The 17,256-nt window shown below is 39.6% G+C and overlaps 1 protein-coding gene across 1 annotated transcript in view; it reads left to right on the top strand.

The window, feature by feature from the left end:
* The first annotated feature begins 3,940 nt into the window (after nt 1–3,940).
* Nucleotides 3,941–17,256, top strand: part of LOC140374548 (dynein axonemal heavy chain 11) — a 37,609-nt gene continuing 24,293 nt past the window's right edge. The window contains exons 1-33 of the mRNA XM_072461486.1: nt 3,941–4,149; nt 4,237–4,404; nt 4,487–4,603; nt 4,942–5,079; nt 5,162–5,277; nt 5,403–5,598; nt 6,180–6,284; nt 6,364–6,759; nt 7,411–7,743; nt 8,378–8,626; nt 9,008–9,177; nt 9,249–9,471; nt 9,540–9,656; nt 9,750–9,842; nt 9,916–10,068; nt 10,734–10,817; nt 10,947–11,105; nt 11,739–11,861; nt 11,946–12,068; nt 12,472–12,696; nt 12,780–12,871; nt 13,126–13,252; nt 13,421–13,573; nt 13,648–13,881; nt 14,260–14,391; nt 14,810–14,970; nt 15,080–15,236; nt 16,109–16,254; nt 16,333–16,449; nt 16,525–16,663; nt 16,740–16,832; nt 16,895–17,089; nt 17,147–17,224. Of these exons, the coding sequence (XP_072317587.1) occupies nt 3,988–4,149; nt 4,237–4,404; nt 4,487–4,603; nt 4,942–5,079; nt 5,162–5,277; nt 5,403–5,598; nt 6,180–6,284; nt 6,364–6,759; nt 7,411–7,743; nt 8,378–8,626; nt 9,008–9,177; nt 9,249–9,471; nt 9,540–9,656; nt 9,750–9,842; nt 9,916–10,068; nt 10,734–10,817; nt 10,947–11,105; nt 11,739–11,861; nt 11,946–12,068; nt 12,472–12,696; nt 12,780–12,871; nt 13,126–13,252; nt 13,421–13,573; nt 13,648–13,881; nt 14,260–14,391; nt 14,810–14,970; nt 15,080–15,236; nt 16,109–16,254; nt 16,333–16,449; nt 16,525–16,663; nt 16,740–16,832; nt 16,895–17,089; nt 17,147–17,224 (5,274 nt within the window). The 5' untranslated portion in view covers nt 3,941–3,987. The remainder of the gene's footprint in view (nt 4,150–4,236; nt 4,405–4,486; nt 4,604–4,941; nt 5,080–5,161; nt 5,278–5,402; nt 5,599–6,179; nt 6,285–6,363; nt 6,760–7,410; nt 7,744–8,377; nt 8,627–9,007; nt 9,178–9,248; nt 9,472–9,539; nt 9,657–9,749; nt 9,843–9,915; nt 10,069–10,733; nt 10,818–10,946; nt 11,106–11,738; nt 11,862–11,945; nt 12,069–12,471; nt 12,697–12,779; nt 12,872–13,125; nt 13,253–13,420; nt 13,574–13,647; nt 13,882–14,259; nt 14,392–14,809; nt 14,971–15,079; nt 15,237–16,108; nt 16,255–16,332; nt 16,450–16,524; nt 16,664–16,739; nt 16,833–16,894; nt 17,090–17,146; nt 17,225–17,256) is intronic.

Here is a 17,256-nt window from a genome sequence, read left to right as displayed (position 1 = left end):
TATTTATTTTGATTCTGGAGTTTTTGAAATGACAAGTAAACAGTCATAATTTGATTTCAATCTGATGTGAGTAATCTGATTTAGTTTATCTGGGTTTTTTTCAAGGAAAATCATGCAAAAGGCTAAAAACGATTGTAAAAAATGCAAAAATTAAAGAGAAAATGTTTAAGATTGATATAGCTTAAGATAGTTTAAATGAATTGTACTTGTGTTCACTGTACTTTTGTATACAACTGTTACTCTTTGTTTTGTGCACAAACACCAAATCTAATCTAATTATTGGCTTTCCTGCTTCAGATTTGCACGTCCACATGTGTATTCTTACATGTTTACAATATCTGTCTATTAATGTTGCACATGAAAATTGCTTTAAACATACTCTTTTGAAAAATGTGAAAATATGAACTAAAACGCAAATCTAATTTAAATAAAGCATTTTGTCTTCCCTCCATGTTTGCCTCACATCTGAGACGCAGTGTGTGTGTCTCAATGACTCATGTATCTGCACCATCATGTTAACATCGGCCCTGATTTCCAGAATAAAATGAGCATGTAGATTACATCAGAAGTCATCTTCATTTTAACTGCTTGAATGCATCGCTCTCAACTTGTTATTAGCACCATAGCAACAGAGCAGCAATCTGTGCCTCGTAGGTGGTCTTGTCATTGTTAGTAATGAGGTCCAAAACGGTACTGCCACCTGCAAACACGGGCATCTCTGCAGTTGATATGAAGTACAGAGACACATGTTTTCATTGAATACTTGCTATTAAAGTGGACATATTATGCAAAATATACTTTAATGAGATTTCAATCCTGTTACAACAGTGTTACCTTATCATTAGTTGTATTATTGATTGATTAATGCATGTTTGAATAATCCTGTATTCTCAAAAACTGAGGCTCGAGTGCTCCTGTCTTCCCGTCCATGTACTTACAGTAGTTGTAGAATTTTTATGAGTCACTTTTCCCCAAAAAATAAACATATAAATGACAATCTGCTGCTTGTTAGGAGGAATTTCCACTCTGAATAGATGGGGCTTAACAGATCTGCAGTTTTCGAACAAGAAGTCAATGGACCAGTTTCTCTTACCAAGCCATTTTTGATCAATATTACAGTTTACAATGAACAAACTATAAATTATGACGTTATAGTTCAATACTAAGTACCTAGCACAATACGTCTCCTTTTTAAAATGCCTAGCCTTCTGTGTTGTTAAATACCGGTCTCCAAAAGTATTTAAAACACTTTAGCGAACAATTTAGTGAAGTAAAGTGGATCGTGAATGACATTTGCAAGTGTCAGGCCAGTGCTGTGCTGCCAAGACAACAGTGCAACCAGTCACCCACTCAGACATCCATCACTTTTACAGCATGGTCTGGGTGTATACTGGCCCTCTCTGCCCAGGCCTCTAGTAAAGGGGCACTAGAGGGGGCTCTTATTTGAACATGTGTAAAGCAGGAATGTGAAACTGTAAAGCCTGCCAAATGCTCACTGAACCATCTCACCTGTAAAGTCAAAGTGTAAAATATTAAATGTCCCTGAAATAATTAAGCCGTGAACTTGAAATATACACAAGATTGTATTTACATAAAAACCACATCTCACACTCTCAATCATTATTGGTCATTACATTAGCCTAATCTAGCCACTAGGGGCCATAGTTTATTTCATGTCGGTCCCCAGCCTGTCTGAAAGATGTGCGTGTCTCTTTAACTGGCGCGTGAAAACAAATTGCGTGAAATGATGCCAAATCTAGGCTTATATTATTGTGTTGGTCCCAAATCTCCAATAGCAAAACCTCTTTTCAAAAGATGAACCAACTCAAAACATATGCTCAATCTCCAAACAATATTTAAAGTAAAATATCCTGTAACTGTTACATTTATTACAGTAATCGTCTCTCTTTCTTCTTTTTTCCTTTTCATTTTTGTACTTACTTTATATGATTTTGTTCCATGTGATGTGCCTGTATGACTATTTTCATGTGCATTTTGTGTTTAATAGATAAAATTAAAAAAAAAATTAAAAAAAAAATTGCGTAGGTCTACTTTTTGTGACAAGATCTGCAGCTCAAGAAATGAATGAAATAAAAAAGACATAAACTGTTCGCACATATCTCGAAAATGTGAAAATAAACGCGATCTAACACTGTTCTCATTGTATGTTTATCAGAGGTCTGGAGCCGCAACCCTTTATTTACGCACGGTGGCAGTGATTGAATACTGGCGCTGTCGCTTAGCAACAAGATGCTGACCCGCCCCCAAAAGAGTGCCCACTGTTTCAGGAAACTCATTTTGACAGAGACTTATCAATGCCTTTAAAGTTGTCACCAAGTTTGTGCGTCCAGGCTGACAGGGAGTGAAGGAAACATGTCCGACGAGGAAAGTGTGCCATGTTTCCTCGAGGACGCGAGAGTGAAGTTTGTGGCAGGAGTCGTTTGCAGCCTGCTGAGACTGCACCACCAGACATGGGACAAGTCTGCAGCCTGCCCAGAGTTTCAGACTTTGCTGCTACAGTTCTTCGACAAGGAGAAAGTCATTTTTATCTGTGTATCAAAAAAGGGCGGCTTGGAAGCTTCCACTGAGGTAACCTTATGGCTCTATTTCTATTTCTATTTCTATTATTGTTTAGCTCACATGCTTCTGAATGTGATAAATAAAACTGAATAACAATATTGTTTTCCTTTTACAGAACTGTCTTACGCAAAATAATCAGATGTATATCCTTAAGAAAAAGCCTGTCCCGCTGAGCAATGAAAACTACAGGGAAATCTTGACTTATGGGCTCATGTCCCCATCACTCCTTCTGCAGTTGTCATGCACCATCGAGCAGGTGGCTTTGCAGCGCTGCGTCATTACACAGAGTGATATTAGAAGTGTTTACATTGGCTTTGGCTTTAATACACTTTGTTACTGCTGCTCTAGGTGTGCGTTCCACTCCTGGCAAACCCCAGCAACCACCAGACGTGGCCTCGCCTGCTTTCCCAGGACATCACACGACACGCAGAGGCCATCTCCAGTAAGACGGCTGTCGTCCAGGGTCAGATTCAAGGGAAAACCATTCTTCCCATCCCCGCGTCAATGCCGTGGTCAGACAAGCCTCTCAACCGCACGAAACCGTAAGACCATTAAATGATACTACACCAGTTTGTTTTTGTAATCTATAAAAGAGTTGTTTCCAGGTCTGAAAGCTGTGACAGATCGCTCGCCCACGCCATCGAGACCCACGTTATCAACTGGACCAATCAAATCCACAAAGCTCTGACGGAGGATTCTGCAGACGTAATGAAGACTGGCGGTAATCCTGGGCCCTGGGCGGAGCTGAAGTTTTGGGGCTCCAGAAAGAGTAACGTAGAGAGCATTTATCAACAGGTAAACAACATCCTTTTACCAATGTGTTCCCTGTCCATCCTCTGTATTCTAAAGGCTTTTTTGTTTCAGCTTCAGAGTCCTGTCGTGGAGGAAATGGAGAAGACGTTAGAAATGATGGAGAGCAGTTATCATCCAACAATTCAGATGGTGATTGGAAAAGTATTTGAGGGTAAGATTGTGTTGTATGCGCGAGAGACCACAACATGTACAGTAGTAGTTCATATATCTTGGTTAATCTTGTTTTTTGTTCTTCAAATTTGAAATAGGTCTAAAAGAAGCGGAAGACATTGATCTACACCTGCAGCCTCTCCATGCTCAACTATCACATCTGGAAAAGAGCGGTTTTGCACAAATCAAACAGTGTATTCCTTCCCTTTTTCACACTATTTTATTAATCTGGACCAACTGCCGATCTTACCAAAGACCAGTGCGTATCGTCGTGCTATTGCAACAACTCTGCAATCTCATTATTGATCAAGTAAGTCTTTGGAAGTTGTTCAAATGTAAGTTCCTTCCCTGTTTTATTGTGTTTGTATTCTTGTTTTTGCCAAGGCTAAAACCTACATTTCTGAAGACGTGCTACTCAAGGAGGATACAGAGGAAAGTCTTCGAATGTTACACAGGGCTCTAGGTATTTTTCACAGTTTTAAAGAATGTTACCAGACTCAAAGAGAGCACCTGGCTGGCAGCAGGAGTCACGCACCCTGGGATTTCCCTTCTGCTATGATTTTTACACGTTTCGACAAGTTTCTTAATCGTTTGCAACAAATTGAGGTGAGACGAGATTAAACGCTCAGGTAAAATTCCCTTATGCATACTGTGCACTAATAACTATGTATGTTTATCTCCTTAAATGTTCAGGATACACTGGAAATGATGCTTGACTTTGAGAGAATGGAGAAACTAGAGTTTGGTGGCGTCAAAGGGAAACTTTACAACGACCAGGCTGCTCAGCTGTGTGCCGAGTTCAGAGACCAGTGCCAGATCATCAGACACACTGAAAACAACCCCCTGGATTGTGACTCAAAGGTGAAATGGATAAATGATTCACAATGTCTCATGACTTAATTTGATATTCATTATTACATTATGTTTGTATTTTTGTCTTCAGGATTTTGAGACTGACTACAATGCTTTCAAAGATAAGATCATGGACTTTGAGCGTCGCCTTGCCAGTCTCCTCTGCTCGGCCTTCACGGAGTGCTCTGGGCTGGAATCTGCTTTAAAAGTATGTGCAGTCACGCTGATATGAAAGGTGAACTATGTAACCTTTTGGTGGAGTGTCCAACACCTGCTTGTTTCCATGGAGATGTTCTTTTACTGGACGTAGCGCCCAAGTTACAGGTCAAATCTGTGCTCACATAAGGATGCATGTTTTTCAAGGTATTTTTGAGCAATAAAAACACCCATAGTAATTTAATGCCATAGTAAAACATTTTAGAACAGAATAACAAGCAGGTGCCTCAAGAAACGACCCAACACCAAAAAGGTTTCCTAGTGTACCTTTAAACTGCTAGAATTGTGACTAGACTTACTGCAATGCCAACTGGATTGTCTGTTTTCCAGCTGTTGACTATTGTGGAGCCCTTTATGGAACGAAAGTTAATCAGAGAAATATTTAGTCACAACTTCCTCGCACTGAAACAACTGCTCCGAGAAGAGCTGGACAGATGTAAACAACTGTTGAAACACCAGTTCAATCAGGTATTCTGTCAATGACACATTCGTTGCACTGTCCTCTACTGTGCACATGTAGGAATATTCTTAATCTAATCCCTGTGCATAGACCGATGGGAGTCAAATGAAGTACATGGCTCACACATCCGGGGCGTTTAGGTGGGCAAAAATGCTTCGGGAGCGCCTTCACGCCCCATGGGACAAAATACGACTGCTGTTTGACATGTGAGTATGAATACATGAGTTTAATTTGAACCGCTGACTCTGGTTGGAACATGGGGTGAATCAAACTTTCACATTTTCTTTTTACTGGTTAATATTTCTAAATAATTGTAAATGTGTGTTTTCAGGTCTTCAGCTGGAGTGGATGTGATGGCAGAGCACCAGATGTACACTCAGATGGTGAGTCTTCTGGACCAGTACGAGGAGAGAGTCCACTCTGAATGGTGCAAGGGTCTTGAACAAACGTGTCTGTCCAAACTGAACCAGCCTCTGCTCTCAAGAGACATCTCATCTGGACTCATCACTGTCAACTTCAGCTCAAGGGTAAGTGAGAGCTATATTGATGACATTAGATATTGATATTGGAACAGTATCAATAACATGATTGTTAATTAATTACATTATGACAAGTAAAACACATTATTTTGTGACAAGTGTTGGTGGTTTGAACACAAAGCGATCAAGTGCAGCTTCATTTTGGCCGACAAGTTGATGTGAAGCAGAGAAATGAGCTCACATGTGCATTAGATTATTACAAGAGCAAAAGTACACCAGTTAAAGAGGAATGGGTGCTCGTAATAAAGATAATGGTCATAGTTAGTGGTGGGACAAGATTAGGTCCATGAGACAAGATTGAAATGTATTGAAATCAATCAATCAATATTTAATTTATATATTTCCTTCAATCTTATAATAAAGTGTATATATATGATGATGATTTTTTTTGTAAAAGCAGGAGTTGCACAAATGATTATAAGGATTATTCCGCTCTTTGAAATTGAACAGATTGGAGTGGTACATACACTGCTGTATCTATGTTGTTCCATCATCACTCATAATAATGAAGGTGCTTTTAATTTACCTTCTTGTTTGTGTGACCACAATCTGTTTCACTGTCTTTGTAGCTGATTGAAATTTTAAAAGATGTGAAGTGCATTCAGTCCCTTGGTCACATCAGCGTCCCAGCAGCTGCCACGACAGTTTTTGAGAAGCGTGACATGTTCGCAAAGGTAAAGAATATGAATACCAATTTGTTTGACTCCTAAATGACAACAACTTTTTTATAAAACCTGTCTCAACCTTTTACAGTATGTCAGAAGTCTTCAGCTGCTGGTTCAGGATTACAATAAGCTCAAACAGACTGTGCTGGATGTTGAGTTTCCTCTCATTAGAGCTAAAATGGAGATTCTGGACTCAGAGCTGGCCAGAGCAGAGTCGGACTTGACCTGGCAGGACCAGGACTGTTGGATCTTCATAAGCACCACCAAAGATCTGGTCCAGGATCTTGTACAGCGAGTCAATAAAAGCAAAGAAAACTGTCAGACTATCCAGACAATGATGAAGGCGTGGGGCAAACAAGCCATGTTATTTAGAAAGGACAACAGGAAAGGATCTCTGATACATATCGAAGAACGGGCCGAACATGTGAGAAAGATGAACAGCTGCGTGAAAAAGGAAACAGAGCTGATTCATCAGCTTCTTCAGGTGAGTGCGTTCAGTTCATGCACATGCACAATACCATAGCAACGTCACTTTAGGATAGGAATGTGCCATTATTTACTCACAGTATCAAATTATTATAACTTACGATAGAAGAAGAAGATACACCATTTTATGAATACTCACGATTATTGATAAGACCCACTTTATGAAATTACACTTGAAAGTAAAGTTAAGTTGACATAAAGATAAAAAGCACTTTACATTTGGGTTTAGATTTATAGATTACTTTAAGTTACTTGAGTTTGCTTCTAAAGTTATCTGTCCTTTCCTCTGTATTTACCTGCGTTGCAACAATGAAATTTCCCCATGTGTGGATAATAAAGGAATATCTTATCTTATCTTAAAATGATTTTGATTATGATTTATAATTATACATTTTTACTGTTAAATTATGCATTTTTATGAGTAATAAATCAAATTATCTTGACATCTGTATTTATTATTCAAAATAACTACACAGTGGTGATGATTGGCTGTGTTAGCTCACAATAGTGGCAAGTTAAAAGGAATATTATGTTATATTACATTGTCATTGTTATGTATGTTTAAGCTTTTCAACATAGTGCTGGAACAAATGCCTTTTGTAATATACTATAATTTACTGAATTTGACTTTGCGTTTGATCACGTGCAGGAGAATGTGACTTTGTTCAGTGCTGACGCTGCCTCCGGGGCGTGGGAGCTGTACCTGGAGTATGTGGATGAGATGGTGATAGAGGGGCTCTTCAGCTACATCCGGAGATCACTCCAGTTTTTTGTAGACAACATGGAGTCCAGGCCTTACCACACTCCCTTGTTTGAGGCCCAGCTTCTTCTCAGAGGGTCCGAGCTCACCTTTGCCCCGTCGCTGGATCGAGAGGCGGGAGACGGCCTGTATGAGCTGGTGGAGGGGATGGTTGGAGATATATTCAAGATTTCAGGAAACGTCAACAGAGTAGCAGGACATTTGAGCAACGAGAGCTACCAGGTACAAAAACAAAACCATGGTGTAAGACATTAAAACAAACACTGCTAACCCTGAACACTTGCAATACTGACTTAACCATGTGCAATACCGTCATATTCATGTGCATATAACTGATGAAAATAGAGTGTTTATTTGACCATTATTATTAGTATTATCTTGTCTTACGCTAGTTGTTTTTATTTTATTTTATCTTTATTTTTTCCCCTCCATTCCTTATTAGGAAATGAGAGGTTTTGTCTATAGGAGGTTTTGTTTATAAGAGTTCTATTCTATTTTTAAACTTCCTATAAGTTACCTGTCCTTTTCCTCTGTATCTACCTGCATTGCAATAATGAAATTTCCCCATGTGTGGACAATAAAGGAATATCTTATCTTTTCTTATTAACACAAACAAGACTTTCAATTGTTTTTCTTCCCCCAATGTAAAAATACTATTAGTACTACCAGTAATTATCAAGGCCTGCATGGTGTTTTTATATGTGAAGTATTGCATTTTCTTTTTCTTTCTGGACCTTCAAACTAGACAGAACTGTAAAATAACTTCTCAAATGCAGTTGTTGTTGATGTTGTTGTTGTTGTTGTTGTTGTTGTTGTTGTTGTTGTTGTCATGAACTATGTGATATTACCCTTCCAGGAGGTGATGGATAAGATGGTGGACCTGTCGGACCTCAGGCAGGAGATAATGGAGCGAGTGGGAAACGTACTCAAGAAAGCCATCCATTTCCAGAAGAACTTTGATTGCTACTCTCACCTGTGGCAGGAAGACAGGGCAGAATTCCTCAACCAGTTTCTCCGCTATGGACGTGTACTCACTGCAGAAGAAGCTTATCATGCTGATTTACTGCCTCCATCCCCTCCAACTATTTATACATTTGAAGAACAGGTAAGAAAAGACATCCTAACAAACTGACAAACAAACTGCACTCTTGGTTGGTGGTAATTGTTGATATTGTAAAATTTACATGAGGAACTTTTTGAGGAACTTCTGACACCATACCTGTCGTTCTACTTCAGCCATATTTCTTTAAGTTACATTATACTTTATATTTGTTAAGTTTTGCTTAATCTACTGGGGCTGTTTTATGTTGATAATAAAATATTTGATTTTTTTTTGTAGTAAATTTTAAAATAAACCAGAATTTTGGCATTATTTTATGTTTTTTTTTTAATCTCATCACATTAACAAGTTGGCTTCTTAAGTAATATAGTCCCCAGATCCTGTTGAAAATAAGTAATACAGGAAATTAAATCAATTATATTTCAGATCAATTATTATGAAGATCTGCATTCTGAAATGTCCAAGTATGAAGACTTCAAAGTGTACGACGGCTGGTTTCGAGTTGACATCAAGTTCTTCAAGGCCACTGTCCTCAATATTATCAAGAAGTGGAGCTGGTTATTCAAAGAGCACCTTCTAAGACATGTCATTAACAGGTAAAAAACATGACGGAGCATCCTGTCGGTAGCAGTAACTCTAAACGGTGATCAACCTGCCTTTCCTCTAGTCTCAGTGAGTTAGAGGAGTTCATCCAGGCCACTATGGAAGGACTCGGTGTGTCAGTGGTCAAAGGAGATAGCGGTGGATTGGTCAAAGTCATGAGTCATCTCGTAGCTGTAAGGGACCGACAGAGAAATACAGACAAAATGTTCGAACCGCTCCGACAAACTGTGACCCTTCTGGAGAGATCTGGGGTCAAAATACCAGAACACGTCTATTCGCAGCTGGAGGTCAGTAAATGCAAACGTTATTATGCTGAAATAGCGCTCAAAGTAATAATGATGTGTTTGTGTTTTAGGATCTGCCTGAAAAGTGGAATGAGGCTAAAAAACTGGCTCTGAAAGTGAGACATGAAGTGGCACCACTGCAGAATATTGAAGTCATGGTTTTAAGGAAGCAGTGTGTGCAATTTGAGGTGATTAGGACATAAATAGAAGGAAATAAAAGCATATTGGTAAATTGTTGCTGTCCATTTTGCTTCCTTCATTGTTGATTTGTTTTATTTCAGTTGAAACAGAGAAAATTCAGAGAGAAATTCAAAGCTACGGCACCGTTCAGTTACAATGCAGTGGATCCCTATACTAGTCTGTGGAAGGCAAGTGTAACCGAGGCCTTGATAACGCCTTGTGTTCCAGATTTACCAAAGCTAAACTATATTCTATTTGCAGTCTGAGAGAGAGATCAGAGAGATCGAGAAAGCTTTAGCCGATCTCCAGCAATCCACAAACCTGTTTGATGTCACAATCCCTGAATACAGAGAAATTAAACTCTGCCGGACAGAAATTACCGTCCTCAAAGAATTATGGGACATTGTCATATTTGTACAGGTGTGTATTATCTCTCATTCATCTGATACTATAACTATAGAGCCTTGGGTGTTGGTCCCAGCAGCTGTGTATTAAGCATTAGTTTAACATTAGTACAATACTAAACCATTATGTATATGTTTCCATAGGTAACACAAAGTGACTGGGTATCGGGTTTTTAAAAGTTACCCCAATGAGTCGGCAATATTGACAAAAAATTCCCCAGACAATAATTACTAGTAAATCATATTTTTGCAATCCACCAGAAATGTTCTGGATTTTGGTTCAACCCTCTGGGTTGAGGAGAATGTATTGCACAAAAAGTGATTGAGCCGTTGATATTAAAAGTAAAAGTGCTGAAATATTACGTTGTCTAAAAGATTTCACTTCAAGTTTCCTTTACTTTTTTATATATTTATTATATTCTTGCAACTAAATTTTTACAGTTTTTGCATTATAGACAATACTCATGGTTACATATGGTACTCAAGGGTACCATATGTATGATATGATATGAAAGTATATCTCACTCTTTTAAAACACAAAATAGCCCATGTTTAGGTTCTTTAAAATATACCATAATTTAAATTATCATGTGTTGTTGCATCTGACCTTTTTACCCTGTGTGGCCTAATCGTTCCCATTAAACACCATTTGTCCATTACGGTACTTTTATATGTCTACAGTGCAGCGTGGAGAGATGGACACTGACCAAATGGAGGCAGATAAGCGTGGACCAGATGGATGCTGAATTGAGGAGGTTTGCCAAGGTGAGGTCACCAGCAGTGCTCCATCACACCAGTGCATCTCTCCTGCTGTCGCCCTGTCACGCACCACTGCGGCCTGTAACAGATGCCCCATACTAACTCATTATGTTTACTTACCTTCTGTTTGTGTAGGACATGAGGAGGCTCGACAAAGTGGCTCGTGTGTGGGACGTGTACTCTGGGTTAGACCTCTATGTAAAGAACCTGCTCACGTCGCTGCGGGCCGTGAGTCAGTTACAGAACCCGGCCATAAGGGAGCGCCACTGGGTGCAGCTCATTAGCATCACTAAAGTGAGTATACAAAAACACAATTATTATAGTTCAAGAAGAGAAACCATGAGGATTCACCATTGAAGTTGTTATGATGGTTCAAGACATCCGTGCAACAAATGCCTAAAATTCTGAGCATGTGCATGGATTATGTTTAATGCATGTGTTGAAACGCTATGTCATCAAATTATCAGATTTAACTGCTAATGGTTTTATGTATTTATAATTAAACACAAACAACAATTCAGTATTTTCATGGTATAAATGGCAAGTTTGTTTGCTTCCCCATTTAAGGAAGTTACAGTTTTCCATTACAGTTTTCAAGCCAAGTAAAATTCAATGTATGTGTAGATTAAGTGACACATTTTTGAGTGGTCAAGTATTTGTGTAAGTATTTGTCCAGTAAAACCTAAAAATCTGGATTTTGCCATCATCGGGAATGCAAAGTGTCTTTCATGATCTCATTTCAAATAAACAAATAATGTAAAACACAATATAGAATTTGGAATGTTTTTGTTTTCAATCTTTTAAAGGGTCTACTGTATATTAAAAAACTCAAACTGGTGATGTTTTTGATGTGTTCACTCCTCATGGACCTTGAATTGCAGTGGCTTCAGTCTTGATGCTGCTTTTTTAACCATTTCTTTTCCACAGATGAACTTCAGCGTGACAGACAGCACCAAACTGGAAGACCTCCTGGCGCTGAAGCTCCATTTAATCGAAGATGAAGTCCGCAGCATAGTGGATAAAGCCGTCAAAGAGATGAGCATAGAAAAGGTCGGTTATTCCCTTTTGCCAAAATTCAAATAATATGAAATCATGAGAAAAAAAAACACTTCAACCATGTTATTTGCGTTGCAGATTGTGACTGACGTAACTCAAACATGGACAACAATGGAGCTGTCCTATGTCGACCATCACCGACCCTCAGTGCTGCTTCTCAAATGTGATGAGCAGCTGATCGAAACGCTCGAGGATCACCAGGTAACATCTTTGTCATTTAATTATTATTTTACGCCACTGCTGTAAAGCGTGTGAACTGCGGGGGGCCTTAAAACTGTCTGGTAGAAGTGCTGAATGGCGCACACAAAAGGCCCGCCCTGTCTGACTGTCTAACTGCTCTGTCGAGGGTGAAGAGGTCCCTATTGAGCCACCAGATTTATTGCTCTTGCGCTTTGTTGCACTGTGGCTATCTTTAACATGTACACCAGATGTATAGGGGGTTACAGCCACCAATTAGAAGCCCCTGTCTCTTTAGTGCATCTCAGTGTATAGAGCTAATTTGACTTTCTTTAGTTCACGGTTGGGTCGCCTGATTGGGATACGCATTTGAGCACATTGTTTTCCCCACACGCCGTTTTGATTTGTTTTTCTCTTTCATCCACAGGTTCAGCTGCAAAACATTTTTCAGAGTAAGCATGTGGATCACTTCCTGGCGCAAGTGGTGACCCTCCAAAAGCAGCTGACGGTGGCGGACTCCGTGCTGATGGTGTGGATGGAGGTGCAGAGGATCTGGGCGTACCTCGAGAGCATCTTCAAAGACTGTGAGGACATTCGGCAACAGCTCCCGGACGATGCGCACAGATTTGAAATGATAGATGCCGAATTTAAGGTTTTTTTTTATTGGCGTCTGCTTGCGTACAACTGGGTGTTTTGAAGATACTGTTATTGCTAATTGTGATTTTGTTTTTACAGGAATTAATGCAGGATAGTGCCAAGACAAAAAATGTAATTGAGGCCACAAATAAACCAGGTTTACATGAGAAATTAGAGAACCTACAAATAAGGTTGGTTCTTTTTCAAATGATTCAACTGATGTAGGTAAACATGGTGTGCTATTATATTTTACAGTCAGTTATTATAAGCAATTCCACACTTATTTGGTCTTCCACAAATGTAAATATTCAAGTTTACCTGATACAATAGACACATTTATGTTTTGAAGTGAGAATAAATATGTCACACTTTTCTGCTTTAGATTAAAAATACATTTAGTTGAGTGGATTATGCTGCTATAGTTTTTATTAATTCTTTTTTTCAGGCTGGCTTTGTGTGAAAAGGCTCTGGGGGAATACCTGGAGAGCAAACGGCTTCTGTTTCCACGTTTCTACTTCATTTCCACTGCAGACTTGTTAGACATCCTTTCCAAGGGCAGTCGTCCCAAAGAGGTAAATGCTACTTCGTCTTTTATTTAACGTTTCAGTGACTCCAGAAGTTTTGTTCTTTAAAGCTGCATTAAGTAAGCTGTAAATGCAAAATATACACTGCAGGTTTAATGTCACACTGTGGCACATACCAGGAAAAACAACGCAATCTTAATGTGAATTCCTTTGCAGACATGTGTCCATCTTTCAAAGCTGTTCGATAACGTGTCCGACCTGGAGTTTGCCAAAAACGAGCATTTGGACAATCCCAAACTGGCTCTGGGCATGTACAGCAAAGAGAAGGAGTATGTGCCTTTCCCGACTGAGTGCGTCTGCTGTGGACCAGTAAGATCACCTAAAATAAAGCACCCAAATAAACCAAAACGAGCACTTAAACATGTCTGTATCTCGTATATCAGGTGGAGGTCTGGCTGAGCTCCCTGGAGACGTCTATGAGGGAGAGCGTTCGAGCCCACCTGTCCGAGGCCGTGGGCTCGTACGAGGACAAACCGCGGGAGCAGTGGATCCTGGAGCTGCCGGCACAGGTGGCCCTCACTGGCTCTCAGATCTGGTGGAGCAACGACATGGAGCTCGTCTTCAAGCGACTGGAGGAAGGATTTGAGTCATCGCTGAAGGACTACAACAGGAAACAGGTGCAGCCAGCTAATATGCTAATGTGCTGTCAATCAGATAGTGGCGCTGTATTGAATTAGCGGTTAAATGTGTACTTGCAGTGATTGACACATTCTGTTTAAAGTTAATAATTAGGTGATAAATCAATGACCTGATGTGTTTGTACAAGCCGCGTATGGACCTTGCTCACACTATATTATTGGTCTTGTCAGTTTCATTAGCACTCTTTGAGGTTAGCGTGCCCTTGGCGGCTGTTGAATAATTTTTTTCACCTTTCATGTCTCCGGACTGCACTGATTGAATTGGCAACTCACATGACTGTTGACAAATGCTCAGACTGCTATACACAAATAAGATAAAAGCACGGCGTAATGTGAATATTTCTCTGTTTCTTTCAGATTTCTCAGCTCAATTCTTTGATTAGCATGCTGCTGGGAGAATTAAGTGCAGGAAACAGACAGAAGATCATGACTGTGTGCACTATTGATGTCCATGCAAGAGATGTTGTTGCCAACCTCATTGCTCAAAAGGTTTGTGCAATCCATTTCCACACTCCACTGATAAACGTTTAGATCATTATTTATTGCAATTCTGTCATTTAAATATGTTTAAATCTTGGACAAGACCTAGAAGCCATTCCCCAATTTTAACATTTTAAAACACAAATCATTCTTTATTTTGAGTCTGAATCAAGTGCATAACCCATCTATTCCCATTTTTCAATTTCTAAATTTCCCTTTTTGATATCCTATTTTCAATCTTCACTCTGTATATTTGTTTAATCTCAGTAATTTTAACCGTTTTTAATTAGTCCTGTCATTATTTTACATATTCCCTTTTGTCTGATATTTCTGTTATCTTATATGTGCTGTGTTTATGAATGTTTATCGACTTTTAAAGGTTAATACAAAGATTTGAATCCTAGTAATAATATCTTCTTGTCGTTAGGCCACCTCCTCACAGGCCTTCCAGTGGCTTTCCCAGCTCAGACACCGCTGGAACGAACAACTGAGCCACTGCTTTGTTAACATTTGTGATGCTCAGTTCCAATATTCATACGAATATCTTGGAAATACACCACGCTTGGTTGTCACTCCACTCACAGACCGGTAACTGTTACTTCAGCCTTCTTTTTATCTGTTATGGTTTATTTGGGAAGAACAAGTTTGTATATTTTCTCCATAATGATTACATATTGTGTATCATTCATCATTTTAGGTGCTACATCACTCTAACACAGTCGCTTCACCTGACCATGAGTGGGGCACCAGCAGGTCCAGCCGGGACAGGGAAAACTGAGACCACCAAAGATCTGGGCCGAGCATTGGGTGTCATGGTGTACATCTTCAACTGCTCTGAACAAATGGATTATAAGGTAATAGGTATAAGCTATCCCCAACTCCTCTCTTTAACAGCCTTGAATAGAGCTAAACAGTAAGATTTGTTGGCCTGCCCAAAAGCAAACGTTAAAACATCCAACCATATTTCATTTAATTAGCTAACATTTCATTGGTAATTAATGAAACAGTAGTGGGTCGGTCTTTATTGGGCAAATGTATTACTCTTATGATATTGATGACCCCTAACTGTAGTAAGATCAGTCAGATCGTTTGATGAATGAGCAGATTTTCATCCATCTCCACAGCAGGGGACGTTAAAGGGGCACCAGCTTCTCACCTGAGTTCCAGAGTTGTGTTCATGTGCATTTTTCATCTTCCCAAGTGTGTACACTGCATTCATGTGGTGTTTCTGGGGGGGTTGGCCACCTGTTTGTCTCCATGGAGATTATTACTTTGTTTAGAATATTCCACAGTATGGAATTTTCCTTTAGCATATTTATCCTGAATCTATAGTAAGTGTTTTATTGCTTGGAAGCATGTATTTTTTACTGTGAGCGAGGTCACTTCTCCACTGATCTGACGTGTAATTTGGCCTGGTTGCGTCACTTGTTTATCTCAGAATCAGAATCAGGTTTATTGCCATTGTCAATGAACAAAATTCACAAGCATAGGAACTTGTCCTGGTGATTTGATGCAGCACAAACAACAAAACATTGAACAATGAATACAATTGCAACCAAAGCAAGACATCTCCATGGAGACAGGCAGGGGGTGGAACAGAAAAGTTACATGGTTTACGTTCTTAATTTTTCAATCGTAACCAGTCAAATTGCAATTAAGACTCAAATGCAATTAATCTTGCAACCCGAATATGATGCATCTCAAAGTTGCATTCCTTCTCCTCCAGTCGATAGGAAACATCTACAAAGGCCTGGCTCAGACTGGAGCCTGGGGCTGCTTTGATGAGTTCAATCGGATTGCTGTGGATGTTCTGTCTGTAGTGGCTGTGCAAGTCAAAACCATTCAGGATGCAATTCGCTCCAAAAAGAAAAGGTATTCACCCATACTTAACGTCGCTTTAGTATGTAATTCATTACGGGGGCAGTGAATGACATCTATAGAACACTGCAGGTTCCTGTTCGTGGACACAGAAATTGCCCTGAAGCCTTCGGTGGGTATTTTTATCACCATGAATCCCGGATATGCTGGAAGAACAGATCTGCCCCAAAACCTCAAGACCTTGTTCAGGTTTGCCTCTTTAGGAAATCCTTGGTTTAGTGTTCCGATGCATCTGAAGTTGTTTATTTTCTTGTATGCTTCTAGACCTTGTGCCATGGTGGTGCCTGACACTGAGCTCATTTGTGAGATCATGTTGGTCACTGAGGGCTTCCGTAGTGCAAAGATTTTGGCCAGAAAGTTCATTACTTTGTACTCTCTGTGCAAGGAACTGCTCTCCAAACAGGTACGCTTAACAGAGTTTGTTACGGTGTTATAATGGGAAGTTTGTAACCGATTTACTTCATCATTGTTGTTTTCAGGACCACTATGACTGGGGTTTGCGAGCTGTAAAGTCTGTCTTAGTTGTGGCAGGAACACTAAAAAGAAGAGACAATGCAAGACCAGAGGATCAGGTAAGTTTTATGCCCATCTTTCTTAAAAACACTACATTATTTTTCTAAAAACCTTTTTTAAGGTATTGATGCGAGCATTAAGGGACTTCAACATGCCAAAAATTGTGACTGAGGATGTATCCATCTTCCTGGGACTACTTGGTGACCTTTTCCCTGGCCTGGATGTGGAGAGGGAGAGAGATTTGGAATTTGAAAAAAGCATTCGCCGCAGCGTCCTGGAGCTTCGCCTTCAGCCTGAGGAGACATTTGTCCTAAAGGTTAGATGATAATTACTTTTTATTGAAACATTCTTTACAACTAAACATTTTTTCCAGGTGGTTCAGCTGCACGAACTTCTGGCAATACGGCATTCAGTGTTTGTTGTTGGAAATGCCGGGACTGGGAAAAGCCAGGTATTTCTTTATTTTAATTTTTTCTGAACATC

The sequence above is a fragment of the Eucyclogobius newberryi genome, unplaced genomic scaffold, assembly GCF_026437365.1.
Source record: "Eucyclogobius newberryi isolate DKJ021-1_F unplaced genomic scaffold, fEucNew1.0.hap1 SCAF_3, whole genome shotgun sequence".
Lineage (NCBI taxonomy): Eukaryota > Metazoa > Chordata > Actinopteri > Gobiiformes > Gobiidae > Eucyclogobius > Eucyclogobius newberryi.
The sequence above is the reverse complement of the archived record's forward strand: the minus strand, read 5'-3'. Positions and strand labels throughout refer to the sequence as shown.